We start from the raw sequence: 13,678 nt of genomic DNA on the forward strand, positions 1-13,678 counted from the left end.
GGAGTTGTTGTTGCTTGCTTTTCAAGCCTGCTGCTGTTCAGAGGCATCTCAGCTTTCTATTTACAGACTGAAGCTATAAGGAGTTACAATCACGTCTCAAAAGTCAGAGAACAGCAGCATCCACCAGAGAGCAGCTCCTTGCCTTTATCTTGTCGTTTTTATCCCCTCCTTTATGTTTTAATGGTTTATTATCAGTCTCTAAATTACAGAATATGTTTGGGCTTTTTTTTTATTTTTTCTTTCTCATCCCCTGAAATGGATTTAAAGCATCAATCCATTAAGAAAAGGCAATCATAGAATCTGGAGAAAGTGAGGTAGTGCTGTGGGGTCAAATTTAAAAAAAAAAACCAAAAACCACCACATGTAAGTGCATCTCACATTGCATGTGTACAAAAATCTGCTTATGAAAATACACATACTGATAAGCTCAGAAGTGAAACTCTGGGAAGACATTTGGGTAGTCTGAACTTTTCGGCTACACTTGTGTTTACTTTGGCACCTGCAATAAAGTGCTTTCATGGATGCCCACTGCACACCGACAGAAAGGTGCTTCGGACAACCGCTGAATTAGTTGCTCACTGTAGTGTGGCCAATGGGCAACAGTTTTCTTTCAGGAGTCCCTATGAATTCTTTGGGCCAGACTCGTGCATCCACGCTCACAAAACTGCTTGGTATCTTACCACATACCTCTGTGTTACTTACATCAGAAAAGACGCATAAATAACTTGCCAAAAAGGATCTGAAGCAGGAAGAAAATGCAGAGTTAAGGCAAATAAGAGTTCTACCTGTTTCACTTATCAGAAAAGAAAGACAGAGAAATGAATACTGAGGGACTGTTTTAACTCAGAGGTCAGCATAACGAAAATGAATGGCTTGAAGCAGGCAAATTAAAAGTACAAACGACGCACCAACATCTACAATGAAGTTCGTAGTCTGTGGTAAAAACCACCAACAGGCACAGAGGATGTTCCACTTTTGGTACCATTCAGAGCTTTTATAGAAGAAACATCTGTCTGTCTAATAAAAGCCAGACACCAAAAATGAAGGAAACTGGGTTACTTACAACTGTATGCCAGCTTTGAACTACACCTTGAGGATCAATTTGGCCCTCCATTGGATACAAGCAGTTTTCAATGAACCTGTCTGGAACAGCACCTGTATGGAGTTTCTAATACACCATTTGAAGTATTATGGTCACACTGGTATCTTCTGGACATATATCTTTCTCATAATACACGATCTGGACACATCTTTCTCATAATACTTTCCTCCGCCACAGCGGCGCTCATGCAATAACCTTGCTGGTCACTCACAAAACAGCATTTGGACATAGAAGACAACTGTTAAACAGCTTTTCCTCCTACAGGCTTTTGAAATTCATACTTTATTACTTCATACAAGACAGTAAAAATAATAAAAATAATCCCACAATTTTTCATAAAAATTAAAAGGATTTAAAAACAAGTCTTATTAAAAAGCCAAACAAACTTCACACTTAAAACCAAACTAAAGAAATGCTATATATACAGACACTTTTTAAAGAAGAGATTATGCTTTTCTATTTGATATCAACAGGCACTCTTCATTCATCATCTGCAAGAAACTAGGTTAGGTCTCCATAGGCCGCAGTCAGAGTTATTAAGTAAGTAAATATGCCACTGCTTCTGTGCCCTTCTTTTATTTCCTTGCTTCTTCAGTCTCATCTGGTTCTTTCTCTTGATGCTCTCTTTCCCACCTCATTTCTTTCAACTCTTGTCTGTACTTCCGTTCAATGAAGCGTTTCTGATGGGCCATCTGGGGAAAGTTATCTGACACAAGGAAAAATATTTTACATTAAGAAACAAACTGGTAACACAGAAAGCCTCATCTCTTATATTTAAAAAAAAAAACCAAAAACCAACTCTGATGAGATTAGGGGTAGGAGGGAATAATGTTATTACCATTTTTACTCATTTATTTCTAATAATCCAGTAAACCAAGGCTGTGTGTCATAAGACTTGTGTTTCTTTATGACTTCCACATCTGTTTCTCCTGCTACAAAGCACTGACAAATCTAATACACTCACAAAAACAAAATATAAAATCCTGATATAGCAGCATGGCCAGGTATTACCTGGATTTTACATTCTGTTCCCTTAGCAACAGGTGGTCGATACTGAAAAATGAATGTGAGACTACTGTCAATGTTGTCAGGGTTTGTCGTCTTGTTCTCAGTCCGTAAGTATTAGTCACTGGTTCCAAGCATTGTACAGATATTTCCATGATTATTATTATTATTTTAAACTATGCAGAATCCACGCGGTGCCCCACATTATGGCAGGGTTCCTAATGGGATAGTAATAGTGTAGCAAAATGGAATGCAGTAAAATCTGTTCCTGAAAAAGTCAATGCTTGGCTATGTACCAGAATACAGCCTTAGCACAGTCTTAAGAGCATGGATGAGTGAGAACTGGCTAAAACAGACTAGACAAGGCTGAGGTGATAGCGAAATAGCTAGGGGGATGGATGCGTCTGATTTCAGACACTTGTCCATTGGCTGGTACGTATGTACACTAGTTAGAACTGAGGCTATAAAACCAGCTTATATAGTTGATCAGAATTGCTCTCAATTTAGTGCAGAGCTGACAGAATTTGATGTTTTCTGCATGACCAGGGTGCTGACGTTCATCTGTGTGTCTGTGCTGCAGAGACCGGCACCCTCCAGCCGATGAGAAAATGAAGAAGTGGTAGGGTACGTGGCAGACCTCCTGCTGGGATCACACAGAGCTCTGGGATCAGCACCGGGTACCTATCTGTGCCCGAGATGAACGCAAAAGGTTACTACACTGACCTTTAAAGATATAAACAAATCTGGGAGATGTCTCGGAAAAGGACTGCTCATACTCTAGTTGGCTACCAAGAGAAAATTTCAGCAGAGCCTCCTCAGGGAGGTATCCCTTGACACTAAGCGTCTCCCTCCTCTTTCTGGGTCCCAGGCAACACAGATTTGTTCAGCTAGAGGACTCACTGCAGAAGCCACATAATCTGCTGGAGCTTGTGATAGAGCAGAATGACTTTCTACTGCTTTGTTTTATTGGCTGGTGAAATTTGCACCTTTTATTATATACTACAGGAATAAAAGGTTTATTCATCGGTTATTTACAACTCGGACATCGGAGGGTATATTTATTTAAACCAGAAAGCAATCTAAACAAAAGCAAATTGTTTTTGAATTGCTGCTGTTTTTAAAAACACCAGTGCTTTCTTAACGGAGTTCCAGGTTGTTTTGTTGCTCGTGTGCATCATAAAATGAAAATCGGATTTTCAGCACTGTGCCTATAACGTGATTCTTAAGAACTCAGAGGTACTCAGCTTGGTAGCAACCTGTTTGTTTATAACCCATTTAAGATGTTGAGAAGGGAATTTATGTAATAAACTCATCATGGCTATCATATATATATAAACAGGTATATGAAAAGCATTTTTACTTGAAGTTAAGTACTTATGCCTTAGAAAAAACAACCAAAAACTCCACTCCACAAATATATACATACTAGGACAGGTGTCCACAGGGGCTGTGGACCCTCCATTCTTAACGACAGCCAAAACTTGACTGGCAAGGCACTGAGAAACATGACCTAACTTGAAAGTTGGCTCTGTTTTGAGGGACAGTTGGAGTAGAGACCTCTAGAAGTCTATGATATTCAAATACGTATTTCAGAAAAGAGCTGTGAAGTCCTTGGACTGACAGGAGATGAAGCTCACAGTTCTCTGAGTGGTGATATTGTCACAAGAAAAAAAAAACACTCAAAAAACCCTTCAGTAACATCTTGCAGGTGTTCAGTAGAGAAAGGAAGTTACATTTTTTTACTTGTCAAATTTACTAGTCGTGAGAAGTATATGCCTAGCAGATGGATATAAAAAAATTCTGAATTACAGGCACACATTGTGTTCTGTAATTTTTAAGCCCTGGGATTTCCAGATGCAGAGATAACACATTAAAATCCTTTGGCATCTGAGGAACTGCATGTCTTTCCTTTGAATCAAATAAAAAAAAAACGTACCTCATGTTCTTCTGAATAGAGAGCTTCTGCTTCACAAAATGTGCGTAACCTATTTGCTTACAATACATCTACACCTGGCACTTCAACTCAACTGACCGAAGTTCTTTTGTATAAGATGTTTGCGTACATTCATTCCTTTCATATCTGAAACTCCACTGCACTGAAGGACTGCTCCCATGCTGGCTATCCTGTGCATAATTCTGAGAGATGCACACACAGATCACTGGATCCTCCGCTGATATAAGCTGTTCTTAACAGATAAATATTGACTTACATTGGCTGGAGATCTGCCTGCTATATTTTAACCTACTCTACTGTATAATCTCAGATCAAATTTTATTTTCTAAATTGGCAACAGAAAAGTAATTTTCCGCTGCTAAATTAGAGGATGAGACAACCACACCATCAGAGACTAAGCAGTCTTACCCCACTGCATATTTAAGCATGGAAAATCTCAATGAGACTTCACTGTACGGGGTTGCCTGTAAGTTGCAACCTCTGTCGCTGATCAACTCCCTTTAAAAAATACCTGTTGGTATCTTATTAACTTCACCTGCTACAAAATTATCTTGAAAGTACTAAAAGGGAAACCTGCTGCTGAGAAGCTAACAGCATTCAGCATATACGTTCTGTTCAAGTCTTATCCTCTACAGAACCCGCACCTCACCTCACTATAAAGATCAAGAATACAAACTATAAATGATTTTCTTTGTTGCCCAAATATCTTACATTTTTCAAGTGCGTCCATTGCAGCTCCCATTTCCGCTTGCTGAATACTGTGAAAGCCAAACAAAAACGTGTTACGTAAGGTCCAAGTTGTACAGAATAAACTAAAGTTTCTGACAAAGTGGAACACTAGCTACTCTTTTGTAATAAAACTCTTTGGATAACCAGTAGCTAGTAATTCCCAGAGTGTATGATATATCAGCCTTTTCATAAATATGTGAGCAATAGCACTACAGTTCCAGTAGAATATTTTTAAACTTAGATCAATAACACTAAGAGAATATTCTAGTCCATTCTTCACTGAAACATTTGCCTTTACTTGAGAGAAAAAAAAGGAACAAAATCGCCGAGGTGTGAACGCAATGAAATCAATGATATTTTTATAACCACCACCAGATTTGGTAGCAGAAAATAAGATGAGGTCTTTAGGGTTCATGGTTGAAGTCTTTGCAACTTTAGAAACCAATTCCAAAACGCCTGGAAGTAATAACATCAGAAAAAAAACCAACCCTGAGAGCCTTGCACCCTTAAACTGCCACCTTAATTTCGAGAGTAATCCAGTAGCAAAGCCAAAGATAAAGTCACTGTTTCCTGGAAGCTGTTCTGCAGTTTCTAGTCTGAGAGCCACAAACTGTCTAGCATTGCTAGCCACCTTGTAGGCAAGTTCACCAAAAAAGCTTAAGACCCAAAACTACACAGATGTTGAAACCTTCGGGTATTCTTGAGGCAGAAACTCAGAATGGCTCTACAGAAAAAGGCTTTTATAGCCTTCCTTTTCTAAGGCCAACCACACACTTGTCTATTCTCCATGGCTAGTCATTTTGGACACTGCCACACTCAAACTTTAACACCATGTGATTAATTTTTCACTATACCTTGGGCCTTTACCGCATCCTATTCTTTCCCCTTTGAAGTAAACAGCTACTGTGTATGTCCTGGCATGAGATGGTCCCACTGTCTGTAAAGTCCTGAAATAAGAAAGGTATGATTTATTCAAGCAGGAAGGATTAACAACCAGAATCCGTTTGTGGCACATATATCATCAAGCTTTCAGTCTGGTCAATACATATAGTGGAATTAGTGCAAAGCATAGAGCAAGGGTTGAAAGGTGCCTGTATAAATTACATTAACCCAGAGATTACCAGTATGGTGCATAACCTTGGTTATATTTACTCCAAGTTCACTCAGAAGCACCATATGAAAATTAAAATTTAATCCATAAGCAAAAATGCAAACTATAACACAAACTGTTAAAACACTGTGAAAACACTTGTAATAAAGTCATATAAATTGTGTGTAGCTATGCAATTGCAAATAATCACACCAATATGATTATTGTGTGCACTAAAATTTTAGTTCCTGAAAGCTGAGCAGTTAGCAAGGTTTTAAAAGGACTTTATATCGGACATGGTAGCTCTCTGCTGTGAATTATGACAGTACAAAGAAATTTTCCATCAGCTTTGAAAAGTTACAGTTTGTTACAAAACAAACTTTCCATTTTAGCTGAAGTCTAGGACATGTATCAGCAACCATCTAAAGGGAAAAAAGGTAATTCCCTAGACATGCGATGAATTGCTTCTTTTGCTCTTTCTTCCTGCTGTACCAAATCTCTTCCCACGGTCAGCTTGAGTTCTGTCCGCTACCATGTTTCTTTTTGGAAGAAGAACCAATTTCACATCAATTTTTAAAGTATCTAACTATAGTATTCTGTCTCCGTGTGCTGTGACAAGAGCAAACAAAACCCACCCCAAATTTAAAAGCAATAGTACTTACTGCAGTGAAACAGATAATGCCAAGAAAAGGAATTTAACAAGATAATAGGAAGATAACAACATATTACTAGCTCTAAGCTATACTATAAAAATCAATTTATCATCACAGCAAAACAAAACAAACATTTGGCACTTGATACTCAGTGGGTTTTCAAGAATCGGGAATTGTTACTTTTGTATTCATCTCCCTCACTCGAGTCAAAGCTGTGAACCCTCAGAGAGAGACACCGAGGAGTCAGATTTGCAAAGCATCAGTTGCAGTGTTAAAACGATCACGCGTCAGAAGTACACTGTTTGACACTATAACCGAACTGTTACATTTCATTGAAAACTTTACTTCAGTAAATGTGACAAATGCACTTAAGACTTTCATTCTTCATACCTTTTTGATATAATAATCCCAACAACACAAACCTTGACCTTTCATAGCCTTTATCTCTTCTTTTAGGGGCTAACATTACACCCATTCCTAGTTTAATTGAATGGATATGGATGCAATACACAATGCTAATTTTATTATTGCCTCTTTGAAGCAACTATTACACTATTTTACAACTGAAAGAGAGAAGGGAGATCCATCCAGCTTCAGGTATCTAGCTGAGGTGTACAAGTTAAGAGGTTCACTACCCTGAACCTCTTCTATCACTATACAGGAAGACATACGTGGGCTCAACATTTTCCATCTTCAAACAAAGACAGACTGGAAGGCTTGGGTAACTACAATAAAACCAAACTATGGAAAAACACAGGGAGACTGATGACGTCCTTCCTCCACATGCAAGAAAGACTGATAATCAGACGTAAGATGCCAGTTCTTACTTGTAAAGAGGAATGTCTGGCTCTTTTCCTTCTGTCCTGAGAGTCAAGCAGCACTGTTGAAGCTGAGATTTAGGATCATTCCAATCTTGATTTAAAATAAACTCCTGTAAGAAGTTCACAAAGATGCTTTTACAATTGAGAGGTTGTGGTAAGAGTCTCAAATGCAATAATGCGTTAAGACAGTGGCAGGAAAGAAGAAACCTGACTGATCTTACCTTTAACCGTGGAAAAAAGCATACGTTCATGAAAGTGTGAACGTATTCCAAATCTTTATCAATGTACAGGGCAGCAATAAAGGCTGGGGAAAAAAAAAAGGTAGTTACTCATCCAAGAAGAAAGTTAATGGCTTGAACCTTTAGAAACAAGTATTTCTGAGTACTTTGAAGCTATATTCAACTATGTTTCACAGCAGTGATCTGATGAAGGTATTATGCTGCATGCACAGGGAAAAAAAAGAAGTTGACAAAGAGATTAAGTGACTTACCCAAATCCACGCAGTCATTTAAAGAGCTAGAAACAACACTCAGCTCCTAATCTCACATTTTAACCAGGAGACCATGGATACTTACAAATAAATCACTACTGGGTACCATAAAAAAGTTTTAGATATAAATCACTCCTGTTTGTGTGCTATTTCCATTTGCTTAGAGGATCTGGCAAAAGCCAAGAGGTCCGAATGACTCACAAAATATATCAAAATATACAAGGTATGGATTAACTTTCTTTGCAGCATATTTATCACTGTTTCCACTTTCTCTGGAAAGAAGGTAGCACAAACTTCCATAAATGGACTAAAAATAATTTCCATGTAGCCTTCCCTCTTGTAGAATGACCATTTTGAAACCTAAAATGCAACCAAACAATCCACAGAAATATTCACCTGCTGAAGGAACTACCTTGTCTTCCAACAGTGACAAGAATATAATAATGAAACATTGAAACGCTGTTCAATAGCTCAACTCGGATTACAACTTTCCAGACATGCTTTTGACCTGGTCATCACGACCCCTCAATTTCTAAGCCTACAACGCTAAGCCACCTGCAAGTACGCCTCCTTCATGCTTTCATACAGACTTCAAAACTCTAGGCTACTGTTCAAAAATCTGGCTTTCAGAGGTATAGGCGTAATTCATTTTAAAACCTGAACATACATTTTTAATAGTGAATTGGGGAATTTCTAATGGCTTTTTTAAACAAGCCCTGAGGAAAAAGAAGCTGCATAAGTACTAAGCTGTTATAACCAAATTAACTCACATTCCAAGAGATCAGCCAAAGTCTTCGTCCGAAGAGCTACAGGTCTTTTTGTCTTGTCATTAGTGATGGCAAATTCTTGCATACCCAGCTCTTCTGCCACCTTGGCCTGTGTCCTGTTGTTCACCAAAGAACTTCTCAACAGCTGCAATAGAAAGAAGGTCCACTAAATGGTAACAATCAAGGTCCACTAAATGGTAACAATCAGCAATGCTAAACTATAACAGGTAGGGAAAGCTGGGAAAAAAGTTACTTTTATCCATGTAGCCTCTCACTTTCTTCAGTTTACTTACATTTTGTTTCAGCACAACTGAAATGATTTACATAAACACACACACTCATTATTTCTACTGATGATTTTCCCTTCTGTTTCAATTCTTCTCACCAAATTTTATTTATTCTATGGACATGCTACTTCTGTAGATGTCTTGCATTTAAATGCTTGTTTGTGAGCTTCTTTGCAATCATATACCATCTGTTCATCAGTCCTGTATTTTTTCAGCTAATCTGCATTTTTCTAGTTTAAGTAATACATAGTTATATACATTTTTCCACATAAACATACAATATTCTGGAATCTATAGAGCAGTCCCCAGTGTTCCCCAAATCAGAAATAACTTGTCAGTAATTGAAACAAATGCACATTAAAGCAAGACAATCTAACGTTTCAGAAAAAGGAGATGAAGAAGCTGCTCCATTCATTTGGCCAGAGAAGAAAATGCATAGCTGGACAGCCTGTATGTACTGTGTGCTCTGCTGAAGGCTGTATAGCTGCGCCGATGAATCCCTGACAAATATCTGGCTCTAATATTTTCAATGTATGACAATGTCCAGGACACCTGGTTCTCTAGTAGAGTTCCCTGAAGTGCTTAACCCTGGCTCCAGACAGATTGCTTAAATAAGCATAGAGCTCTGCCAAAGATACAATCCCATACATTTTAAAAGATTATTTTGGATTTTTAGGGTTTCATACAATTTTCTGAACCCCTGGTTAAGGTGAACATTTTTTCTGTTTGTTTGGTTTTTTTGCTTTAAATGAAACAGCACTAGTTTAAGAAGTTTGGCATATTATGGGAGATGGGTGTGGGAGGGAAAGAATGGCTCTGTTTTCCACTGTTTATATGTAATCTAGAGCTGAGAAGCTGCATACACATTTTTTCTCTCTTTGTCTTCCATGTCACATTTGCTCAGCTTATTAGATCCAAGTTATATGCTACCTGGCTCCAGCATGTCAACTGAGCTTATGAAAATCAAGATTTATTTGCTGCACTTGATACTTCATCTCTGACAACAGATAAATAAAGAACAGTATGTTCATAATTTGTTTGGCAATGATGTATGAAGCAGATACTCACAACTTGATCTTCATAAACTAGGCAGGCTGCAGATAGGATTATTACCTGCCTCCCTAACCTCTGCTTAAACTCATCTTCTACTTGTTCGTTTCCAAAATTCTTCCCTTTTATGTCCTTAAGATAAATAAACAATACTTTCCCTAAGGTATCCTAAGTACTATATGCAACCTACATGACAGAAGTGTAGTATCACGTGACAAAAATCTGTTTCATGTAATGGGGGAAGAAGGATCTCTTTTGCTGTGTTTGTAGAGTATTTATTTTGACAGAACCTGTAATCATGATTAGTAGTATCATAAAACAAAGAGCAATATACACACTACATAGTGAATTAGAGATGGAAAAAAACCCGTTATCCTTCTAGCACTGTGGTTATCAACTTGCTTTGTATTAGAATTTGCCCTCTCTACAAGCGTGATCTAGCAAGAAACTCAATTCCTCTTAAGGATACGGGGAAGACACGGTACCTGTGCCTTCCCAGCAGCTTTTTTAGAGCCAGCCTCCACTCTGGCAACACACAGGCTGCATGACCGCAGATGATGTAACGTGTGATGGATGCTCAACTGGAGCTTAACTCTAATTACAAAGTGATTGTTTTTTACTCTTCCATCTTCACACAGAATACTACTATCCATGTCTGTAGCATAAGCTGTACCTTCCAACAGCCAACAAAATTTTCATCCTCTTTTTTGGCAGATCACTTGGCATAGACAAGACTATGTTCTCCTTTCTTTTTCTTAAATGTAGTTAATTTACAGACACCTCTCCACAAGTAATCACTACACACTGGGAAGCCACTGCATTGCCAGTTAAGTGGAATCTTCCCATCACTGACCAAAATTGTCCTCAATGCTACAGACACCATTCAGCTAATGTTCCATTATTACTTCCAATGTAAGTATGTTCCCAGATAACAGGAGGAAGAGCTCAGTGTTTGCTGTTTCTCTTTAGATCCCACATTATCAGTCTCCTTTCTCACACATCTCATTTAATTTGTCCTCAGATTTAAAAACATTCCCAATTTTCTTTTTCACTGCGCGCGCATCCCCAGAGTTGAAATTTTATTCTAGGCATTGCCTACTTCTCCATATCTTAATGTCTTTTCAGCATCCATTCTACTCTAACTTTGTACTTCCCCCTACAAACTTGGACTGTGCAACTTGTTCTACTTGCCAACTCACTATAAGCATTAAATTAAGCAACATGGAGACGTCCTGATCATTGTTCTGAGTATTTACATCCATTAATAGCAACACTTCATATCCTTCTTGCCAAATAGTTCTTGAAAGATTTCTCTTACTATAACAACACTGATGCCTACATTTTTAAAAGTCACCTACAAAGCAAAAAAAAACCCACCAAACTTGGATTTCTGCCTTATGGTTTTGTTTCTCTGAAGAATTAACATGACTAGGCTCTTCTCCTTTTAACTTTTACTTCAAAAGTTCAGGTTTTATGCACTCTGTCTCCTGAATGGTGCAGAAGAATCCATACAAATGTCAATGAAACTTAAGAACTGGTGAAGAAAAATTAAAATTAGTTTTAGTCAGAGCATGTACTTTTTTTTTTTTCTTGTAAACAGCTTAAGTCCCAAAGACCCAAGAAGCATATTCTTGAAAACACATTGCCTGATAGACGCTTGGGATTGCCATCCCTTTATTGATTTGAGAAAACCACTCCGAGTAGCTAAGAAACGTACAGTGACACTTCCTAGTTTTAACTAGAAGACTCGACTCATATTCCTGATGCATGTATCACCTTTGCATTCTAGTCAAGCCTTGAAAATTAAGAAAAATTTAGTAAGTCTAGGAAAACTTCTTCCTCACAAATAAAGCCACAGCTGTCCCGCTGCAGTACTAAATGAACCAATCAGGGAAAAAAACCTACATACACTAACACCATGTGTTTAAAGTATTGTAACTTGCTGAAAGATCCCCAAACTGGGTTGTTCAGAGACCAGATAAGAGAGGCTGAAAGGGTACAGTAATCAACAAGAGATGACTATAACAATAGTAAAATTAAATCCAAAAGCTACCAGAGGAGCTCCAGATTGAAGACAACAGGAAAACAAGACTAAAATAGTAATTTCAGATTGTAAAACCTTATTAGGAAACATAACCCTGCCTGGTTGCAGATTCAAGACTAGAAGTCATGAATAAAAAAAGTCATGTGATATGCCTATTTAAATAAATGGTTTGAGACACCCATCTTTAAACAAGAACTAGTCTTATCTCCCGATTTCATCACTGACATCCTTAAAATTATTGATCCATTTCACAGACAGAACAGAAATTATTGCACTCAGCTCATAAATCACCATTTCCTATTCATTGCAGTGCTCAAGACTTAAAATTAACAAAGCCTTATTAAGAGCAGTGGTGGCTGAGGCTTCTTTTATTAATCAAATCCAGAATAATTCACTAGCTGCTCCCATAATTTCAGTCTCCATCCCACTCTCTCTCTTCCAGACAGCATGATTGATGGCAGTCTCACCGTTAAGTGCCCTTCATGATGATCAGGGAAATGTATGAATAAATACTCTGTGGCTACCAACTGCATTATGGAGTCACCCAGGAATTCCATCCTCTGGTTGTGGCCTCTGAAAAATGAGACATCAATGCAGCAAAATCAATAAGCACTCAGGGAGGAAAAAACAAAACCAGCATGCACACACAAATTAAAAGAAAGAGTGATCTGAAAGTAAGCCTCGCTCATTTCCAAACACGTTTAAGACAATTTTCCAGTATTAACCAGGTGAGATGAAAACACAGTTCATTACTGTTGTAACACCAACTTTTAGGAAGAAAGCAAATCAGAGTAGCTACATATAAACACAACTATTAGATCACAGATCTGGGACTAACCGAAGGAGAAGAGTAGCTGACATCAAGTTTGTAATGGTATAACATCTTTATCTGCAGCTTCTTTTAAGAAAGTGAACTAATGAATGCAATGACTTCAATAGAGAAAAAGGTCTGTCCATTCACAAGAAATAAAAGGATCAAGGTTTACGCCCATGCGAGATCCTGGATTGGGTAACCACTGGTATGGCTCTATTGTTTGCTTGGCAGCTCTACACAGCACAGAACACAAAGGCCACACTTGGACCAAAGAGCATGATTTTACTTCTTTCCTCTGCCAAACGTATCTCTGACTATGTTTTGCTACTGTCTCAGGAGCGATGTGCAAATATCAGTGATGCAGGAAGCTCAGAATAAACACCAGGATGCCTCTCTAACGCCTTCTGTAGTCTTTCCCAAGGTATCCACTACTGACTACTGTCAGAGATGGGATACCGAGTCAGGCAAACTGGTGAATGCAACTGCTCTATTCTCTTCTGGAGAACAGATATAACATCTAGAGTTTGTTTACAAACAAAGCAATCCGGGAAACTAACAGAAGGACCAACAGAGCTCCATGAGGACTCTTGCTGTGTACTCACAGAGTCAGATGGTTAAAGCCTACTGTCCTCAGAGTGAACGCACGTGCTAGAAGCCGAACATGGGTAAAGATGACTCCAATTGCCTCCTCAAACTCTGTAAGCTTTTGAAGAACTGGAGAGGTCTCAATGAGTTGCCTGTCAGTATTGGACTCCTGCAGCTGTAAATAAAATGAAGCGTATATAATGACAAACTGACAGAAAAAAGCAAGCCTCCTGTAAACCAAGGGCAAAGAATACAGTGAACAAGTCATTCTGTGGCCAGCTGAACTG

At 38.3% G+C, this 13,678-nt stretch overlaps 1 protein-coding gene across 5 annotated transcripts in view; it reads right to left on the reverse strand.

Moving 5' to 3' along the window:
- Positions 1–1,548: 1,548 nt before the first annotated feature.
- The window catches only part of DROSHA (drosha ribonuclease III), a 70,764-nt gene continuing 58,634 nt past the window's right edge, over positions 1,549–13,678 (reverse strand). For 4 of the 5 annotated variants that reach the window (XM_054189809.1, XM_054189810.1, XM_054189811.1 and 1 more), the window contains 8 exons: positions 13,409–13,566; positions 12,460–12,565; positions 8,615–8,756; positions 7,576–7,658; positions 7,361–7,464; positions 5,645–5,737; positions 4,773–4,819; positions 1,549–1,808 (listed from right to left, as the gene is read on the reverse strand). In XM_054189809.1, the coding sequence (XP_054045784.1) occupies positions 1,678–1,808; positions 4,773–4,819; positions 5,645–5,737; positions 7,361–7,464; positions 7,576–7,658; positions 8,615–8,756; positions 12,460–12,565; positions 13,409–13,566 (864 nt within the window). In that variant the 3' untranslated portion in view covers positions 1,549–1,677. Of the gene's footprint in view, positions 1,809–4,772; positions 4,820–5,644; positions 5,738–7,360; positions 7,465–7,575; positions 7,659–8,614; positions 8,757–11,325; positions 11,483–12,459; positions 12,566–13,408; positions 13,567–13,678 lie in introns of those variants that run through there. The other variant, XR_008464663.1, reaches the window with a different exon arrangement.

This window comes from Rissa tridactyla, chromosome 2 (assembly GCF_028500815.1).
Source record: "Rissa tridactyla isolate bRisTri1 chromosome 2, bRisTri1.patW.cur.20221130, whole genome shotgun sequence".
NCBI classification, from domain to species: Eukaryota; Metazoa; Chordata; class Aves; order Charadriiformes; family Laridae; genus Rissa; species Rissa tridactyla.